This window comes from Falco naumanni, chromosome 3 (assembly GCF_017639655.2).
Source record: "Falco naumanni isolate bFalNau1 chromosome 3, bFalNau1.pat, whole genome shotgun sequence".
In the NCBI taxonomy this organism is placed as follows: Eukaryota; Metazoa; Chordata; class Aves; order Falconiformes; family Falconidae; genus Falco; species Falco naumanni.
Window position 1 is genome coordinate 89,453,595 of NC_054056.1, and position 21,419 is coordinate 89,475,013.

Sequence of the window (21,419 nt, forward strand, 5' to 3'; positions counted from 1 at the left end):
AAATGTAACCCAAGGGAAGGCTCCCCTCAAACACCATGTAAATAGATTTCTAAACTTGCAAGTGCTACATGGGGAGATTACTTTTATTACTTGTATTTTTGTCGGCCATTCCAGAGAGTTTTGGCTCCAAGGAGGATGAGCACCTGTGCCTGTTCTTGAAGAAACCCTGCTTTTGAAAGACATTACAGAAATGTCTAGCAAGCAAGGCTTGCAGAACAGCTTCTTTGAGATAATGTTGCCAAGGCAAACACTGCTGAAGGTTGATTTGTCTGAGGAATGCATGGCTTCAGAGGAGTTTGTCTTTCATGAATCATCCATCTCCTGTTGCTTTGCCAGTGGCAAGGACTGAAGCATCTGTAGTAGAGGTTTCTGCTCAGCTGCTCTGAAGCACTTAAACCAGATGGTATTTATCTGGGTGCCCCGAGGGCAGCAAGGTGTGCCGTAGGGAGGCAGTGCCGAGGATACGTAACACAGCCTTTAAAATAAAAGCTGTTCTTGACACTTGAAAAAAGACACCTGGCTAGGCAAATATGTCTTCAATTAATCAGCACAAGGAGCACTTGTTAGGGATTGGGTTCGAGCTTCGTCTGAGCACCGAGGGAGCATAGGGGTGGCCTGGACCACTGGCAGCTGAGTCCCCTGCTGCACAAGCAAAACATTTACACTCATACAAAATCAGAGAAATGCCCTGGGGAATCAGAGCTTTTTTCAGTAAATGTAACTGTATGATGTCTGTAAGTAACCGAGTAAGTTCAAACCTCCTTGAGTTTTGCCAGCAACAAGCTCAGTGATGTGTCATTCAATGTCAATAACATTCAAAATGCTACTGAGAATAAACAGCAATGAAGCAAAGGCAATGTCTGCTCTTGGATGATAAAATTTAAAGAAAATAGCTAAAGAGCCCAGTCTGGCTGTTGGCAGATCATTGATTTTCTGGATTGATGTAAAGCCAGTGATCCTAAAGAACAGAGATAGACGTTTCAGGTTTTGTGTCACACTCAGACTGTTCTATGAGTGAACTCATACTATGTGTATCTCAGGAAAGTTGCCAAAAATCACTACTTTCTTGAGTATGTGTATAACCTGCATGTAAATACCCTTCCCAGCAAAGGCTAAAGCTGCAGCGGCAGTTTGGTTAAACAATGGATGTTATCTGTATGAGCCAAAGGAAGCGTAGCTGTGAAAAGATGCTCATTTCAGCACGCTTGCTGTTTGATATTCCGTCTCTGTAGCCAGTGTCAAATGGCAGATGTATTTAGATTTTCGATTAGGTAATCATGGCAGCTCTGTCAAAGAAAATTTCCTACCTTCAACACAGTATTCTGCCATCTTGGTTTTCAGCTCTTGTGGATCTCGACATTTTATTTTGATCGTAATTATGATTATCTCCAGCTACAATCTGTCTTTTCGTTTCAAACATTTCAATATGTTTTTATTGAAGCAGACACTTAATTTGTACAATTTTGAAACTTCTTGAAGATTACATATTTGAAGCCATATATTTGAGTCAAAGAGATTATGAAATAATAGCAAATAAAAGAGTAAGAAAAGTTCTCAATTCTGATCTTCAAATTTGCATGCTGTAGTACAGCATGTAGTTACAGGATTCATACACTGACTTTATAATACATTCTTCACCACTATGAAATTAGGCCACAATATGTTGTAGACTAGTCTGGTTCTTAGGACATCTTAATCTTACCCTGTACTGTTGTTTAGTGTCCTATGAATGGCTCAGTATGCTACTAAGAGGCATGTGAACTTAAATGTAGTGCTACCCAAAAGGCTATGAAGGCTTTGAAATATTCTTTATGCTTCATGCAAAGGGTCAATCAATTCAGATAAATTATTACTTAACTACTGTTTAACCATTCTGTTCTTCTAAGTAAAAGCAAAAGGTGGATCTTTGCCTTTTGTTTCCTGATTATCAGTCTTGCATATAAAACTTAACTGTGCTAGTCAATGAGGAACAAACTGCCCTAATTGTTTTAATTAAAAGGTGTGGATTTGCCTTGTCCTGACCCATGCACTTCTTCTGAAGTCATGCCGGTACAGAAAATAAAATGGGGCCATTGTTTTTCAGGACAGAAGCAAATGTCACCTGTTGCTGAGGGATCCCTAATGAAATCTTGTGGACTTCTGTGGGGTCAGCTTTCCAATTGCAAACTTCTTTCATTTTTTTTAACATCCTGCTGACAAGCATTGATTGGTTTCTTGCATCACCTCCTGTACAATGTCATTCAAAGCCCCATCCAGGCTCTAGGTAATTTCAGCATGCAGAATTGTTTTATGTATCATCCTTTAATTGATTCCTTTTCCTCAGCCTTGAATCATATACTCAGGAAAAATATTACTTGTGCTGCCTGTCATATGTTGTTTAAATAGTCATTGTGATATGATTAGAGGCCAGAGTTAAAAAAGGCTAATGCTCCTTGCACCCCAGATTCCTATTTTCCGAAACAGACAATAACCTAAGTCTGCCACTTCTGTCACTGCAGCCATGGCACATTTTATCCATTTTTGACATCACTAATTTAAAAAAAATCCCAAAACCAACCACGGGAAATCTGCAGTATAGCACCTTCTCTGGGATTATCAGACGTGTAAGTGAGGTGAAATACAAGTGTGATCCCTTCTTCAATGAAATACTGTAGGAGTTATTTGAGTACGCCTTAGAAAGCATTGATGGTTGTGCAGTTTGATCTGACAAAAAGAGGGTAGACCCTCAATGTGCAGTGGTAACGTCCTGAAAATACCAGATGAATTGATCTGCTTGACACATCTCATCTCAAGAATTTTGCCTCATGTAGTCAAGGGCTTGCTATAATTAAAGCTAACTTAAGAAACATATGAAACAGACTCCACTAAATAACGTAGTAGAGATTGCAATAAGGACTTTCTCCTCTTGAATTAATGTACATCCCATTACTGTTCTTCTAAATATTATCATATGGTACTTCCCTTCCCTCTGAGTCTCATCAGTCCTGCAGACATTTCCTATCTACATGAACAGGTTATTGATGATAATCAGGACCCATGTGGTGATGATTGATTTTGTCCCAAAGAAATGAGAACAGCAGATACTTAGGAAATAAAGCCAACTGCTACTGTATATTAAATGGATGATTCAAACTCCATCTGAAAATCCATCTGAGGATTTTGACTGACCTCGGTTCTATGTCTAAACCAGTTTTCTCATTCCTATATTTTGGTGTAATCTCCAGATGAATTACATGCTGGCAAATAGAAATTTATTATTTTCTGTGCTGACCAGAAAATTACCTGAAATTCTTTCCAATGGAAGAGGACAGAAAGCTGGCTTCCTATTCCATAGAAATCAAACTTTTCTTTAAATTTATTTTGTTAATTACATACCAAGCATAGAGCTTTTTGAGAAAGATGCATTTTATGAGGAGAGAGAGAATCAAAATGCTGCAGGCCAGTGCGTTGTATTGATTAGCATCCTTCCCTAGAGAGGAGAGTCGAGGTGAGATCCCCACTGCTATCGAATTGTGCACTTGAGTCTCAGTCTCCCATGTGGGAGGCAGGGAGCAGAGGAAAGAAAGAGGAGGAAAAGGAAAGGGACATCGATAGCCCTAGGCAGCTGAAGAGATTTTCATTGAACATGTTCCTTCAGCAACTGTTTGCTTTTGCATTTGCCTGGATTTGCTCTGTCCCACTCAGTCTCAGGTCACTGATCTTCTATGCAGAGGTGAGGACATGGCAGGGAGGAAGTAGGAGAAACACAGGGCAGTATAGGGAGAAGCCACAGTAAATGGGATCAGAGCAAAGACAGGACTGTATTCATGTGTTTGTCAGTAGGGACTTACCAAAACCAAACTATCTTTTCTTGAAAGATAAGAAAGAAGAATAACAGAGTTATCAGGCAAACTGAGAACTCTGATACAACAGTCAATGCTTTTAGCATTATGTTCTTAATGTGTCTTGATCAAATATGTAAAGTTTCTACATCTAATCCAAAGAGCTAGTTTTTAATACTTTAGTCTTCTACTGCATGAAGTAAACAAGCAAAACTATAAATGAAACTAAGGTACTTTCCACTTCTTCATTGTTTCAGATGATGGAAAACTGTCCTTTGATGAATTCAAAGCTTACTTTGCTGATGGAGTTCTGAGTGGAGAAGAACTGCATGAACTTTTTCACACCATTGATACGCACAATACTGAGTAAGTGCCTCCTTGTTAAAATTACAGTGCTACTTTCTGTACCTGAGAATGGAAAAAAGACATCAGGATGATTTTAGTAAGCAAGTCTAAGGAGAAAGCTGCTTCAGGAAAGCTAGGCTGTGTCATATGGGCTCTAAACTGTACAAGAGAAGTTTTTCTAAACCTTGTAGAAATACCTGCACGTTCCCATAAATGTGATTTAGGTACTGACAACACAGGGTGGAAACTGGATTCCTTGTGTTCCCCATCCATGATAATAAGGAAAAGGGTCTGTGGCCTTAAATACTGAGTTCCTCCATTCTTGATCCCACTTCTGTGATTCATTACATGAGGTGAATACTTGAACCAGATGCTGAGCAGGGTTAAAAATAAATGAAGCAATCATACATAGTTAAGAGCAGAAAAAGCCATCCTGTCTGGTGCTGGCATGGTAATTGTGTTGGTGCTGTCACTTAGGTTGTTTGCATATCCCCATTACGGTCGGGCTTAACAAGGCCACAGGGAAATGAGCTAACAGGAACTTAATGAAGTTCAACAAGGTGCAGAGTCCTGCACCTGGGGAGGAACAACCCCATGCACCAATATGTTGTGGACCACCCGGCTGGAAAGCAGCTTCACAGAAAAGGGCATGGAGTGGACACCAAGCTGAACATGAGCTAACAGTGCGTCCTTGCAGCAAAGAAGGAAAATGGAATTCTGGGCTGCGTTAGACAAAGTATTGCCAGCAGGTCAAGGGAGCTGGTCCTTCCCCTCTGTTCAGCACTGGTGAGGCCACATCTGGTGTGCTGTGTCCAGTTCTGGGCTCATCAGTACGAGAGAGGAATGACATGCTGGAAGGAGTGCAATGAAGGGTCACAAAGATGATTAAGGGACCCTCACCCATGAGGAAAGGCTGAGAGAGCTGGGACTGTTCAGCCTGAAGAAGAGAAGGCTCAGGGGGACCTCACCAGTATCTAGAAATACCTCAAGGGAGGGTGCAAAGAGGACAGAGCCAGGCTTTTTTCAGTGGTGCCCAGTGACAAGACCAGAGGCAATGGGCACAAAGTGAAACTCAGGAGGTTCTCTCTGAACATCAGGAAACACTTTTTTACTGTGAGGGTGACCAAGCATGGGCACAGGCTGCCCAGGAAGGTTGTGGAGCCTCCATTTTTGGAGATATTCAAAAGCCAGCTGGATATGGTCCTGGACAGCTGTCTCTAGGTGGCCCAGCTTGAGCAGGGGTGTTAGATCAGATGACCTCTAGAGGCCCCTTCCAACCTCATCCATCCTAAGATTTTATGGCTGAAGAAGAGAATTTCCCTCTAATTTGCTTTCTGGCCATCAGCATTTACTCACAACAAGTCTCCCGTTTACTGTTAATTAGATGGATGTTATTAAGCTAGTGTTTTTTAAATCGAACTATTCCTGTGGTAAAGAAGGTCCTGAGGAGAGGCTGTTTATTGCTTTTGCTAAGAGGTTATGAAGACATCATGTAGTAATCATGGTGTGGGTCGTGGTCCTGTTTACAAGGACCAAGCAGACAGCGAGTCAGTATTGCTTTTCTCGGCTGTGTACAGTGGAGCAGCAAGTATTAGGATGCTGTCACTGCCCTGTTCCTGCAGTTACTGTCAGAAAAGGTAGGAGCACTGTAACAGGACCTTGCCTCATCCACGGCCAAACTCCAGTGTCTGGGATTTTTACCTTCCACAGGGAAACAAAACCAATAGGCTGTGATTTTGTAATTCATCTACTTTGTAAACGTCCAGACACTAAGTCACAGTGAAAGTGAAATATTAGCAGCCTTGCTCCTTAGACACAGGAATTTGGCAGTCACCTTAATACTTCAGGACTTGCACATTACCCCAGATAGTTCCAGACAGGTATTTTCCTTTGGCCAGTTCTTCCTGACGGTGACTCTGGTATGTCTTTTTCACCTTTGAATGTCTATGCCACAGCCTCACACCCCTCCTTGTTCCTCTCTTTCTCAGCTTCTGCTAGTCCTCCTCTGCAAACACCCGATTGTCATGACAGTTGTGTGTCATTAGCCCCAAATGCTGACCCAAGCCCAGGCCCGTCACCCTGGTGGCCTGTCAATGACCAAGCATGTCGATGACCATTGACATGACAATTACCCCTGCAGCAGAAAGCCTGGAAGTCCAGTCAAGGGCTCTTTGGGGAACCATCTCAAAGCTCATTCTTCTGAAGAAGCCTTACTGAAAGCCCTGTGTGCTTGGAAGCTTGTCCATGTTTTCTACCATTATCAGCTAGTCCAATTGAACGTATTCTCTCTGCTTTCAAATTTTGCCTCCTCCGGTCTAGATGGAATTACTAAACCACTTCACCTTTTTTGAAAGTATAAAGAAAGAAATCAATTGAACTCTGAAATCTGATTGATATTGTACAAGTATATGCTAGATCGGGGTCCTCAAACTTTTTAACCAGGGGGCCGGCGCACGGATGCAGTGGCAGGCAGTCATCTGCGGCTGCTTGGTTTCCCCCCCCAACCCCCGGAGGGGGGGGGGGGGGGCAGGGGGGGTCTGTAAATACCAGGGACCGGATTGAGGACCCTGGGGGGCTGTATGTGGCCCACGGGCCGTAGTTTGAGGACCCCTGTGCTAGGGAATGTGTATCTCAATCTATGTATCATCTTTTATGAGCAGCTTCCAGAATATAAATGTCAAATTTTTTAAAAGTTTCTGTGTTTTTGTTAGCCAATATACAAATCTTTTTTTGTAAAGAATCAATAGTTATATGAATTCAGATATTAACTATTCAAAATGATGCTTATTTCAAGCCATTTAAATATACAGTCTATATGCAGAACCATATTTCTTTGCTGTCTTAAGAGCTTGGCTGCTTTTTTATAAACACGAATGAAGTACTGTTCATGAGCAGTATTGTCTTTGTGATTACAGGGAGCCATGAAATGCCTACAGTTAGGAATCCTCTTTTAGATCTGTTCTCCACAGTCCTAAAAGCATTCACATAGGCACCTGATTCATATAATCAGAGTAATATATCCCCTAGAAGTAATTGCCTAAATAACTCTGTGGATTTGCTTTTTAGCTCTGATCTCATTTATGTTGCTATAAATCAGGCATAAGCTCCCCAGAATCACTGGATTTAAGCCAGAACAAAATGGAAGTATGGAATTGGACTTTTAATCCCAACGCCATCCTAAAACATCTAGTAAACCATCCTGTGTTGAAGACTTTTGGTACTAGGATGCAACAGAGACAGAGAAACAGATGTGTCATTCTCCTTAACAAACAGTACAGGAGAAGGAGCAATAAAAACAGGTCTTGTCATAGGAAAAAAAGAGGAGGCTGTCGTTTCCCTAATTTGCCGTATTTCCCAAATTTTGTCAGAAGTACTTCCGTGCTATAAATTCAAAGCAGAAGTTGTAGAAATACTGCTATATAAATAGGTATTGTGTGCAGAAGTAGTGTAACATTTTAATTTCCTCAGGTTTCTTAAAATCAGTGGCAAAAACTAAGACACAAATATGATATTCAAAAAATACAATGCTTGCAGTCTACTTAATCCTAGCAAAATGAATCACATGCCTTTTAGAACACCATGGGAATTTGCTTAGCAGATTAAGAGTCTTCATGCAGATTTTTAACCCAGAATCAAAGACTCATTTCAAAGCCAAAGATGCATTCATACAGCTTTGGACTTCCTGGTGTACCACATATCTGATTAAGAGCCGTTTTATTTTACCGTGATTCCATTTGTCTGCATTTTTCAGGGATCATCCTGATTACTGCAGATTTCCTTGATGACTATGTAAGATTTCTAAGAAAAAACACAGATGTTCTGTGTCTATTTTTCATTCTTTTAATTTGTGAAGCTTGCTTTTATTAGTATTTTTTTAATTATTTTTAAACCTTTTTCTCTTTAACAGAGAATATCTGGACCTGAAAAATATGTAGAAAAGTGAGAATAACATTATGTTTCTCCTCCTGGGAGACAGGCATACCTGAAGAATAGGTGTGACTGCCAAATGCTATAGTTTTTTAGCTGAGAACAGGTAATGACACTGGCACAGCAGCCATCTGAGAGAGGGATCATTCTCACTGTCTGGGAAAACCCTGGCAAAAAGCAGGGTACAAAAGTCGCAGAGAATATGTACTGTGAAGGATGGTATTGTCATTTATTTCAGGGAAGTGAACAGGTGGAAGACTAAGAAAACCTACTAAACTACCTTTTAGAACCAGACGAAAGGGTGCTTTCTGTTGTCTGGTTAACATTTGTTATAGAGTAGAACCTAGATATAGCTAATAAGAAAACATGCTTAAAGTTTAGATTTAAAACAGCAAGAAGCAGCTTTTTGAGTAGTTTTTTAATAAAGTCTTTAACTGATAAAAGGCTTAGTGGCTGACTTTTCAGCTGAAGAGTGTTCCATATCACTTGATCTTTCTCTTTAACGGAGGCAAATAAATTTTAAAGGCTTTCCTTTATCACCTTTGAAAGCTTTTGAGAACCCTGTCATCATGCAGGCAGCAAGGTGGAGCATGCCGAATATCAGATGGGTATAGCAAAGTGAGACAGTTCAGACACTGTAATGTAAATTCCTTTGGTAGTATATCTTTCCAGCAAAAATCACATGAAGCAGACATAATAAGAAGGCAAAAACTTTACTCACTGGCATTTGCTGAAAAGGGCAGATTATGTAAAAATGCTTCAAATTAACCAACTGGCTAAGAAAAGTAGCAAAATGTTCATTGAACCTTGGGAAGTTTTGTAATGTAAGCATGTAGAAGAATCACATACATATCAAACAATCCCCAAACCACCTGTTTTGCAATGTTTTCACTTGCAAATTACCCAAGGGAATGAAATTAAAATCATGGTTTGTGTCTATGAGTCCCAAGTAGTTTGTGGCTGGTTTTTAGTAGGGAGGGTGAGAAATTCTACTTGCTCATATATCTAGTTGGAGAAGGTTTGCACAGATTATTTTGTCTCTCTTATCCAGTTAAAATACGGACTCTATCAAACTCTGGGCAAATCATTTATCTTCGCGCTGCTTCATTTCACTATTTACAAAATGCAGACTGTACTTCCCTATGCCAGAAATATTTCATAAGCATGGAGATTATGCAGTGATTTACACCACATGTAAATGCCTAAGACAGATGGCTAGGGAAGCATGTCATGATCTGCTGGATCATTTCTTGGAGTATCTCAAGATTTCGTACTCAGCTTGCCACAAGAGCAGACTTGGGGTTGTTTCCACCTGCTTTAAATCTTTTAGGGTATCACCGGCATTCAAACCCTCACTGTCCGTGTGTATGAGTCTTTGTACTTCAAAGCCTGAAGATAAAAAAGATGTGGACTCGGGGTGATACCCATGGGCCACAAGCTCAGGAAATCTGAATTCCTGTCACAGTTCTGCTGCAGCAATCTTTCAAAAAAACATTCAAAGCATATGAGACTTACAGTAGCTTAACACTTTTTAAGGGAACTAAACTAACCAGGTACTCAAACCCCGGTACACAGATCCTAATGTCAGTCTTGTTGAAGAGAGATTTGGATTATTAACTTTCAAAAAGACTAAGACAAGCTAATGTAACATAGCTGTTATGGAGCAGATAGGCTGTGGAAGACTGCTAAAATGAGCAATTACCATTTTCAAAGTGATAGCAGGGCAAATAATAGAGGGTTTAACTTCCCAGTAATTAAGGTTGTGTCTGCCTAACTGACTATGATCTCTGGACCTTGCTGTTTGGTGCAGGCAGGTGTTGTATTTTCACAAAGCAAAAGAAGAATCAGTTGGTACTGCAGGGACCATAATCACCAGGAAAAAAGATGAGTAGGAATTAGTGAACACCACATAATGTTTCTGAGTTCATTATGCCAGGATGAATTTATATTTACAATTTGTCTAGACCCTGAAGTACAGGTTATTCATACAGGGCAGATCACTGCTTTTACTGAAGATTTGCATTAGCTACAATCATTCCTCATTACATCACTTTGATATATATTTTGTGATTTATGAATGTACTTATGTTTAGAGTGGCTATTTTTGCCTTTCTATTTCATAAAATCTACATTACCTTTTTATAAGGTTTTAAATATTAAACAAATGCCAGTAAAGACACGCCGTACAAATGAATTGCCTGATTTTTTTAACTTCCATTCCTTTTCCCTTTTGATACAGCTAGACACAAATGTATAAGTTAATATATACTGGGTATGTCATAGATTAATAATAATGCTATCACTATCTGGACAACCAAATTAGGTGAAGTAGTGTGTCTGTACAAAAAGAAAGGTGTTTTTTTTCCATATATTTCAATACTGCTACAATGCTTTACCTTTCTGGAAGATGTTTTAATGCAAGAATTGTAAGAACTGGCAATCAAAAAGATACGTTGCAAACAATGAAATCTGAGGCAGGTTCTTCTGTCCACTGAATAATAAGCCAATATAATAATTGGTTTATAGGGCAGCTACTAGATACACAAAGTTACACAGAAATTCCCATCATGGGCAGACTAGCTCATACCTGTTCACAAGGCCTTAAGACAGTGCGTTGGGGTTTTTTTACAGCCTCCTATGACCACAAAGAAACAAAGAGGACTTTGGACCAATGGGCCACTGCGGTCAGCCGGGGAATGCCAGTCTCCTGGTTGGTAGTGAAGGCAGGGAGATAATACCAAGAATTAATTAATACATTAAATTAATTTTAGCATTCTTCAGTAAAACAAGCAAATCCTGATTATTCAGAGATACTGTGATTCAAACGCTACGTAAAGAGAGAGCAGAATGCTTTGATTAGGACATACAACTAGCATTCCTGACATGTAATTATCACAAGGTGACTGCCTTAGGGGGGTAGCAGTTAACTATCCTTTCTTAAATGCAGTTTCCAGTATTATCATTACTTCAAACTGACGCTGAAAGCCAGTTAGGCATTTGACTTCCACTGAAAGTCACTTCTATTTGTGTTTTCCAGGATGTCATGAAACCTTTGGGCAATCCCTATTCAATCACATACCATTCAATAGCATAAAGAAGCTGTTATGGAGGGTCCCTACTCAGATGCTGTCACTGTCAGTGTAAGGAAAGGCTTCATGTTGATGCAGCAGTGATTAGGTATAAGATTATTCTTATAATTCTTGCATTAAAACATCTTCCAGAAAGGTAAAGCATCGTAGCATACTGAAATACAGGAAAAAAATAACTTTCTTTTTGCATGGACACACTACTTCACCTAATTTGGTTGTCCAGATAGTGATAGCATTATTATTAATCTATACCATACCGAGTATATATTAAAAAAAAGCCAGGTCTCCAGGTTTTCATTCACTAGCATGCACTTAGCACTTGCATCTGCTGCAAAGCAGTGTCTTGTATTTAAAGACTCCTAAAAAAAAATATGAAAGTATAGGCAAGTAATCAAGAGCAGTGGTTATTAAAGACTTGCTTCAACCTATAGTTCTGCAATGATCCTTCTCCCCATATTCATAGCGGTTTAAGTGTTTTGCAGATGACCCAGAAATAGGCACACTGTAAGCATCTGAGCAACATCTTAAGCTGTGTTGAAGGTATCAGGAGGCCAAGGTAGATCCCCGCAGTGTGTGGGGTAGGAGCCAAACCCCCACAGCGTGCGTTAGACCAACATGAGGGCGTGGCTGCGAGCAGGGAAGGAGCAAGAGGAAGAGCTTAGCTTTGCCTCCAGATTTGACACATCTTTGATGTGACATCTATGTTGTACATCTGTAATGTCAGTTGGGAGGTTGTCAGAGCTTGTCCTGAGACCTCAAAAACCCTCAATGCACTCTACTTGAAAGCTGAGTTAACCTTTTTGGAGGAGTTTTTTGAGAGTGAAGGAAACCCAGCGTGGTTCCTCACCCCTCTCTCCCCCCACAACCTCAGCTCCAAGCTACACACCATTCAGCAAGTCTCTGCAGGGCTGGTGGGAGCAACGAGAAGGGTGTTGGAGCAAATGCAGGTGCTGCAAAGGCACCAGAAATATTTCCTGGGGCTGACTGACAAGAAGGGTGACAACACGCAGCTCGTGGAGGACATGGTCTGCAGGTCATAGCTGGAGTAATTTTGAAGCTGAACACCCACATGCTCTTCTGTTTTAGAGCATCCTGATTATTAACTCCTCTATCGAATGAATGTGAAACACTAATTTTGGTTGCATAGTACTTTGTACTGCCATGGCACAAGTGTAAATCAATACACAGAGCTCAAGGCAAAGGCTATCAAGGACTGATGCTGAAAGCCACCTGAAGATAGAAGTGATCTGGTGATGTTAGCTACAAGAAATGTTAATGTTTTCCAAAATTGCCAACTTTTACAAAGGCTGCAAAGAGTGGCATTGTCTCACAACCTTAAGCATTGTGTTTCTTAATATATTCTGCTAAGCACTATTTTTAGGAGCAGGTTGGAGCACAAGAATATTTTACATCTTAAATAAGAATAATAATCATGGAATGTGACTGGCTTTGCTGACTTTCCACTTGAAAAATATTGAAGGTTTTTTTGGTGTTGTTTCTGTTGCTATTTCATTTCTTGGCCCTTTTGAATGACTAAATCATAATGTATGCATCAAATTCAAATCTGAAGATCTTCTCCCTCCCATATTTGCATCTATTCAGGAACAAAAGTCATATTTTTACTGTAAACTTCACATTTTAAGTACTTTATAATGTGTGCATCATTCCTGCTAGCTAGTTTGTATCTTAACATTTCTGCAAGCTTTCATCTGGTTTCCAGATCCAATGTGTGTGTATGTTCATTGAAGCTGCCTGGCAGTTGTAATGCTCCTGAAGAAGCTATTTAAGCTCCCTGTTACGCCAGCTCAGAAAACCCTACTTGTGGGGTTAGCGTGCTCTAAACAATTAATAGATTGTATTACCTGGACTTCACATCTGTCTTTACTGAGTGCTAAACAGCTTGTATGTAAGAGAGTATTGCAGCACAGTTCAGCTTCAGAGGAGGTAGTTCTGCGGAAGTACGGGTGTTTTATTTACACGTGTTACTGCCTGAATAATTGTACTGAAACTAGAGAAAAGTATCATCAGCACTGGTCTTTTTATACATGGAGAGAGAGGTATGCAGGAAAAGTTTGAAATTTGTGGCTTGTGGGGTGCATGCTTTTACAGCTCATTTCCATGGTAAATCTGCCCCTGCTCAATTTTAGTGTCAACTCTGATGAGCCCATGTTTCAGCAAAGCAAGAATCCTTGGCATGGTTAATAGTTTAGAGAATAGGTTTTAGCAGTCATTGCAAATGTAAACCTCCCTTTTATCCTTCTTCCTTCCCTCCCCTCACTCATAACTTTCATGGAAATCATTTTTGCATAATGGCATCCTCAGGGAAAAGGTGTCAGAAAATAATGAGAAGATTTGGCAAAGTTACAAACTAAGAGATATGTAGAAGATCTCAAGGGGATTTAGTCTGCAGCACTGCCAGAGAGATAGTGCGATAAATGCTTCACTGATTACTTTCTTCTATGAGTCAGTGGGGAATCAGACTTGTTTTTCTCACTCTTCTTGTCGGTAAATTGAAGTCCTCAGCCAAGAACCTTAGTTACAAGGTAGGAGGGATGCTAGAAGTATTGGCGCAGAACTAGGGCACAGGCAACCTCCCAAAGGTAGGGAGGTCCCATTAAGCCTTTGTGTGTGGCACAAGTTAAACTATGCATAAGGCAGAGATGAGTTTGGTGAGGACCTGAGAGCTTTGGCCACCTGCAGAGCTGAGCATATGCTGGGCATTTGGGAGAGTCTGTCATGCTGTATGTACTGCACATGTAGGGGTGGGACTTGGCACTATGGAGACATGTACACTTGCATGTGTGTATGTCAGCAGGGTGTCTAAGGCTCCCTCATAATGAAGTCAGTGGCACCTAAGAAGTAATTCTGTTGACATGGGCTTCAGCACCATTGCCCAGGAATAAGGCATTTAAAATGCTCCCACCTGAGACAGCATCCCAAGGTGGACAGGATGATGAAGGAGAAGCAGCTGGGATGTGGGTGGTGGGAGAAATGCTAGAGCATCTGGAACAACACTAGATGCCTGTGTTATATCCAATTACTCACACTCATGCTAGCTGGTCTACTCACACCCCCCACACACCCCCACACACACCCCCCACACACCCCACACACACACACTCACACCCCCCCGCACACCCCCACACACCCCACACACACACACACCCACACCCCCAATTCCACTGAATGCACTGGAGCTCCTTTGCCTGGCAGGGGAGGTTGGACACCATGCACATCTGGCTGTCTAGGACATTTAGGACTCAGCCCCCAAGTGAATCCACCTCCCTCCCACCTGCCCAGGTCTTCATTAGCAGAGCCCTGGCTCCTTCCTTGGATCAAAGGAGAAATGCTGAGATCATCTGCCCTAATAGCAAACTCCAAAAGGATGCCAATTTCATATCTGAGAGCAAGAGGCTGGTTAGCATTATCCTTGCAATGATGGGAGCCCATCCAACTGCATTAGCCTGCACCCCAGTACCATACACTGAAACTAAAATGAAATGTATGTTATATGAGACCACAGTGCTTCCTTCAAGATTCTGTTGTAAAGACAATAATGACAAACCCTCAGCAGTTTAACTACTACTAGTCTAAGGATAGTAATTACCTGTGGCTTGGGTTGTTTTCTTTTGTTTCATTTGGAAGGCATGCTTCAGTCTCATGCTATTGCTGATTTACCATGGTTCAATAGATGTACACAGAAAATAATAATGAACGTCTAAGTACAACGAGGGAAAAAAAATGATCTATTAAAACAGCATGAGATACAGACAGGGTCTTTAATTAGGTGAACTGTAGGTGAGTGAAAAGTACGTTCTCTAAGAAGGAATTACTGAATGCAAAATATTGTACAAAGGAAAATAATACATTGGGTTTTGACCATTTTTTAAAAACTAGATGTTTTAGATTAGATAAGAGTTTCAGGCAGGTGATGCAGCACTGACAACAGAAAGGTGTGTTTGCTACTGTTTAAGAGACATAATTGCAGCTATTGGCTTTAACTCTTAGATTTTTCAAGTCAGTAACTACAGAAATCAGTTTGGAAATTAAATACAAAGGCAAGATACTGCTCAGAATTGAGCTGATTATACAGTTTAGTATTTCATGATTGAAAAAAAAGTTCACAGAGAATGATTTACACAGTCCTGATGCTAACAGATAGTCCAGTCAGACAGACAAACTGCAAGAGATGCTTGGAAGTTTTCCATATGAATGGTTATTTTTAATGGGAAATTCAGCTTTCTGCAAGAAAAATGAGAATCACCCACACTGGGAAAATCAAATGGTAATGAGTAGTCTCAGTTGCATTGACCTAAATGGAGCTGACCTAGAATGTTTCATTTCAGTTCAGTTCTTCAGAAGACGGTGTTGGCTTCCTAGCAGTGAGCTCATTGCTTAAGGGTAGGTGTAGTTCGAGGGCCTAGTCCTTCCATAATCCGTGTTTCTCAGAGAACGACAGCAGTTTGGGTGTCTATCAGCATGTGCATTTCCAAGGAATTCAGTAAACAGAAAAAAAACCCCACCATTTTACGTTGTGTAACAAGAAATAATTTAATCTCAGTTTTTTAAAAAATATAGTTTGGGACAAAAATAGAAGTTGAAAGATTAGCATCTTCTATGGGGTCAAAACTCTGAAATTTGCTCCTTGTGGCAACAGAGCCACCATAATGTTGCCTCTCATCTCCTTGTTTAGGTTGCTGTCACTCAGACTGCTAAAAAAATCATAGCTCTGCAGCCCTTGTACTGTTCTCTACAGATTGTAGCACATACCACAACTTTTAATAATATTATTAAGGCTCATTTAGCAACACCGAGACTGTTACAGCTAGGATGATTAAGGTGGCTAGCCAGCTATGTAGTCATTGCATCCCTGTGAATCATTGCCTAATGCAAAGGACTAGCAGGGGGTCTTTTTTCAGACAAGTTGTTAGGAAAAAACCTTTATTCTCTTCTGTAGGCCTGCCGCATGCAAAGCAGTAAGTGGCGATTCTGAAGCTGTCACTTGGCCTGGAGCTAAGCATAAGCGAACTAGGCAATTATTTAGTGCAGCAAAATGTGGGACGTTAAAAGAGTCGTGACTGCAGTGCCCATGTCAGAGCCCAGAACACCAAGCTGGGTGCTGCCTTTGGAAGGCCAGAGGGTGCACAGTCCATCTAGCTGTGGGGCTGACGGGCAGCAGTGTCCCTGGGGCAGCGGGAAGTTTGGCTCCCCAGGGACCAGCCCCAGGAGCTCTGTCCCAATTTTGCCTCTTCTTCCTCCTCTCCCTTTTCTGTGGCAAGGGGCCAGTGCTTGGGCTCGTCCCAGCACCACATCCTACTGGTGGCAAAAAGGCGGTTTTGCCTCCACTGATAAGAAACTTTGACCAAACCAGAACAAAAAGGTCTTTGCTGTTGCAAAAGAGCAGAGAAGCAGAACATCCTTTAAAATGGAAATGCACACATAAAGACTGCTTTGCACAACGCCTTCTGTAGTGTTGGAGCACTTACCTCATTTTGCTGACTTGAAGTGGGATGGTGTGCGGGCTTTCTTGTTGCGAAGAGCTTACAGCTTTTTGCCTGAGATTGTCCATAGATGACTATTCAGTTACTCTTGCACAATCTAAGTAACACTTAATTCCTTTCAGTCACAAATTATATGCTTCTGCTTAACAATAGGAGATACCAGCCTCAGACTTTCCTCCCTAAAACCAAATTTAGCAATGAGACATGCAAATGGGCCAAAAAAAAAGAGCTGGTTCAAGTCTCTGAAATAAATCCTTCTCATATCTGAGAATGAAGAAAGATCTGAAGAAGAGTTATCTTCCTCCAGCTATGACAGTCATGGCAATGAATTTCCTAAATTTAGTTCATAAAGTCTTTCGTATGGTATCAGATTCTTCAATAAAATAACTGCTTTAGATGCCAGAGATTTTGTACATTATTCCTGTACTGAAGAGGTGTCACTGCCTCTTCTTGTGGTCCAGCAAAAACATGCAGCTCTTCTGCTGCTACCTAGAGGTGCCTTTCATACCAGAGAATGGTGTGGGTGAGGACAGCGGATGGGGCTGTGGATCAGTGGGTTCATACCAGTGGATGGATGGAATAACTCTAACCTTCCTTCCTCCCCGGCTGGCCCCAGCCCACAGCTGACTGTGGTGGGCACAACAAAAGCGAGATCATAGCTGCCATGCGCTCCTACACTTTGGACCAGTTCCAGAGGTACCACAAACAGGCACTTTTGCCACAGTTTGTTCAAGTGGATTTGCTTATGTTTCTGTCGCTGAGCGATAGGTATGATCAGCTTTGCGGTGATCAGGACTGCTTAATGGAATATTTGCAATAGTCCTTTAAGAATCGTTCACGTTATTAGGTAGACAACATTTTAGACACAAGGTCAGACATATAGAAGGCCTGCATTTAGTAGTCAGAAAGCAAATTGAGAGCAGTTCAAAAAATGATCATGTTGACATGATGTGAGTGCATTTGGCTGCTCACAGAATAGGGTTATTCTTTGGGTGCTTATCATGAGTGGAGTGCTGGCACTTGTATGTAGTCATCCAGCAAATATTGCAAATAACATGTTCAGCGTTGCTAGATTATAGGTCTAAACATAAGCATCCTTGCCATATGTACCCACTGAAATGATGAGCAGGTGTCCACTATAAACCTGAGTATTGAGTTGCAGAAACAGCCCTTTGGTGTGCAGCTCACTCCTGTACTGTTAACTATATTCCAGAATTCATTAATTGTTTCTGTAGCGTCCTGCAGGGAGCTCAAAATTGTTTGTATACAGAAAAAGAATTTCTAGGCTTGTTCACGACTGTGTTTGAAGCAGTATGTTATTATTTCTGAGACAATGAACTAATCAGTGACACAAAATTATAGTTTGCCTTCTTGGAATAGCATTCCCTTCAAAGAGGGTACAGAGAACAATGGAGCCTCAGAGGGTATTTATAACAGAGAAGGAAACACTATGAGTATGCGAGACTGAAGTCTGTGCTTTTTGTGTCATTTCTATGTTCTGATACAGGCTTCCTGAAAGCTGCTGCGCAAATCGCTTTGGACAATAACTTTCTCATTATTCAAGTTCCCCATTCTAACTGAAGATAAATTCAGCACCTAAATACTTTTCCATTTTTACTTTTAGTCCATTTGCAGCTGTGTTGCTCCTGTCAATAGGACTAACAGTGATGTTCTGCTGACAGCAATGCTGAAAGCCTCCGAGCCACTCCCTTGCTGTGTTGCTACCACAGTGCTGAGGATACTGCAGAAGAACAAGGACCAGAATGGATTTTAGTATGAAATTTGAAAAGAGAGCATGAATGTGACTGGCTAACAATGTGAGAGGCTGTTTTAAACACAGATATCAAGCTGTACTTTAAGAAATGCAGAAATGCGTTTTACAAACAGAAGGTGTTAGGGCAGATGATGTGATGGGGCAGGAAATGCAGGGACAATGAACAAATGAGAGGGCATCATAAAAGCAAACTCCTGACATTTAACATCATCCTGTTCTGTCACTGCTTTTTGACTCAGGCAGTCTTCCAGCTTTCAGGTTTTCAGTTTGCATCCAAGGAGGGAACATCTGGACTGTTCAAAAAAGAACTGCTGAACTGCAGAAGTGATTGGTCAAGCACATTTGATCATTCATGCCATAGTGGTCCATGGTGGACAGCATTAAGGGGTCGCAGCCACTTTTTCTCATCACGTTGTTTGTTGTTGTAAGAGTTAAGTTTCTCAGCTTCAGCACCAATTCTTACAGGCTATGGATTCCCTTACACCTGCTACAAAAGCCACTGGAAAAATCAGATGGAAGACTCCATAGCAGCCATCCAACTTGGCCAGTTCAAATGCAGATAAGGTCACCTTCAGTTAATAAAAGTTGTGGGAGAATCTCGTTTACATCATCAATTAAAAGCATTCAGAAGTTTTTACAGCCCTGAGTATGAAACTCTGTGACAACCCAGGATCCTGCAATTTCTGTCTGTTTCTCTCCCTCATGAAATAAAGGTCATGTATGGAAGTTAGCATTGGTGAAAGTGAATTTAAGATAATAATGTGTCATCGTTTTATTAAAAGGTCAGTTAAAAAATGCCATTAAAAAGATAAGTGAAAAAATGCTAAGTGCAATCAGCTGTTCAATATTCACCCCTCAGCAATATTAAAAAGGACATTCATGCTTTTAAGTTTCTTTAATAATCACTTTCTTCTCCTCCTTGGAAGAAAGTCAATACGCTAACTCAGAATTGAGCTGTAGGTCAAAAGTGGGTTTTTTTGACTGTTAAAGCCTCAGAGAGGAAATATTGCTAATTAAGAGGGAAAATATCACTTAAGAGTTGATCAAGAGGAAATCTGTTTCAAGTGAACAGTTTTGAATTGTATAGAATACTTGCATACATTTCTATATTTATGTAATACTGGCATGGGAATATAGCAATACAGCTATACTTTTCACATCACTGATTTTGCTGAAGTTAGTACTGGTGAAATGGTTTTGTATGGCCAGAAAGTCTTAGAAACTATGTGTGCTGATGAGCTATGTCTGGTTTTATCCTCCTGGTTATCCCTCCCATGGAACACTATTGCACAGTGAGGATTGCAAAGAGCTTACTGGGTTTTCCTTCATTTAGCATGGAGGGCTGAGCTCTCTGAGCCACACTGCCCAGCATGACAGCCACAAAAGAGGAGCACCAGCAGAAAAGGTGGTGGTGGGGGGGAACAATTTCTAGTGCTTAGATGGATTTCTGCCAGGACTGGGACCAAATGTGTAAAGCCTGAGCAGCAACTCTGCACCACGATGCACAAAGGTTGGGTGAGGAACTTCAAAGAGGGTTGTTGGTGAGTAGGATGGTGCCAGTGGGAATGTGATTGGGAAGAGAGGCTGCAGCACAGCTACAGCCTTCAGCTTCGGACAAGCCTCCCTAAGGCAGCAGAGCAAGGCCAGCAAGTGCCAGGCACTCACATCTCCTGCTACAGCCCAGGTGGGGAGGCTTCATACCACAATCAGGCTAATCTTTGAGTCCCGCTATGTACCAATCCAACAAAAAACTATTACTAAGCTCACTAACCTTCTTACTCTTATCTTCCCAGCAATCTGGACACAGAAGAGCTCTGCGGTAAGTTCCTTCTTGGGCAAGAACAGTATCTATGCCTGTGGCAGACCTGTGCAAGTAAACATAGCATGTGATAAGATTTATTTTTTTTCTGTTTAATCTTTGTAGCTCCAACAAAAAATAACTTCAATTGAAAGAAATCCTGGGAAAACACAGATGACTTACAATCTTTTCAGACTGTCAACCATTACATTAAGAAATTACTTAGAAAATATTTTTCCTAATACTTGTGTTCTCTGATTTTCAAGATATGTTCTGATATAAAAATAGACATAACTTATCTGACTTCTCTTTTATGCAAGATTTTTTTTTTTTCTAGTTAGTTTGTCACTTCCAGAGGTATGAGTGCTTTTGGCAATTTCAAAAGCAACGGTCACATTAGTACTCCTAGAGTAAATTCATCCAGTACACTGGAAGAAAATTCATTACTTCCCTCCATCTTGAGTCAGTGAAAACAGTAAAGCTCTATTATCCTTCATCACAAAAACTCCTGTAAGACCTAGAATTTGGCTCAGTTACCCATTTCTGTACCCTATTCTGGGCTGTGAGTCATTTCCCTAAAACCCTGTTTGCTGATCTTACAGCACCTGATTTAAGTGTGCTGCTTACAGCAAAAAAACAAGTCACAGAACATTTCTGCAAGTCCTCCCACAAAGTGACAAAAAAAAACCCATTATACTTGTCAAAACTATCCTATTTCTGAGGGGAAGATAATAGGCTGATAAATTTTCCAATAGTCAGCAACTCTGAAGACCTACAAAGGTTGAAAATACTACCAGCTCATTTATCCACCCACAGGGTAACTCCACCTATGGCCAGGACCCCACTAAGAAGCACCTCAGCCTGTGGCTTATAAATATGTAAGACTCAGCTGAAGTGAATTGGGCTGTGATGATTTCTGCTGATTGAGCATCTGGCCAAAACTATATCAAACTGGCCAAGCAAGGCAGATGGCTTAGTTCCACAATGGACTTGCTGCTTTGATGCTGCACTGGAGGCTCACAGGTTTGCTCAGTACTTGACCCCACCAGGCACCTTAGGCTGGCCAGAGAGAGGGCTGAGGGGGCTGTTTGCCCAGCACTGGCTCTGTTTACTGTCTGCTTTGATTAAGCATGGCTTGCTTCCGTGGCCTTTTGAGCCTTTCAT

The 21,419-nt window shown here is 41.0% G+C and overlaps 1 protein-coding gene across 2 annotated transcripts in view; it reads left to right on the plus strand.

Annotated features, from left to right (window-relative positions):
* The window catches only part of NECAB1 (N-terminal EF-hand calcium binding protein 1), a 66,392-nt gene that overhangs the window by 12,653 nt on the left and 32,320 nt on the right, over positions 1 to 21,419 (plus strand). The window contains exons 1-3 of one of the 2 annotated variants that reach the window (XM_040588759.1): positions 4,085 to 4,187; positions 18,191 to 19,239; positions 20,251 to 20,276. In XM_040588759.1, the coding sequence (XP_040444693.1) occupies positions 19,178 to 19,239; positions 20,251 to 20,276 (88 nt within the window). In that variant the 5' untranslated portion in view covers positions 4,085 to 4,187; positions 18,191 to 19,177. Of the gene's footprint in view, positions 1 to 4,078; positions 4,188 to 18,190; positions 19,240 to 20,250; positions 20,277 to 21,419 lie in introns of those variants that run through there. The other variant, XM_040588758.1, reaches the window with a different exon arrangement.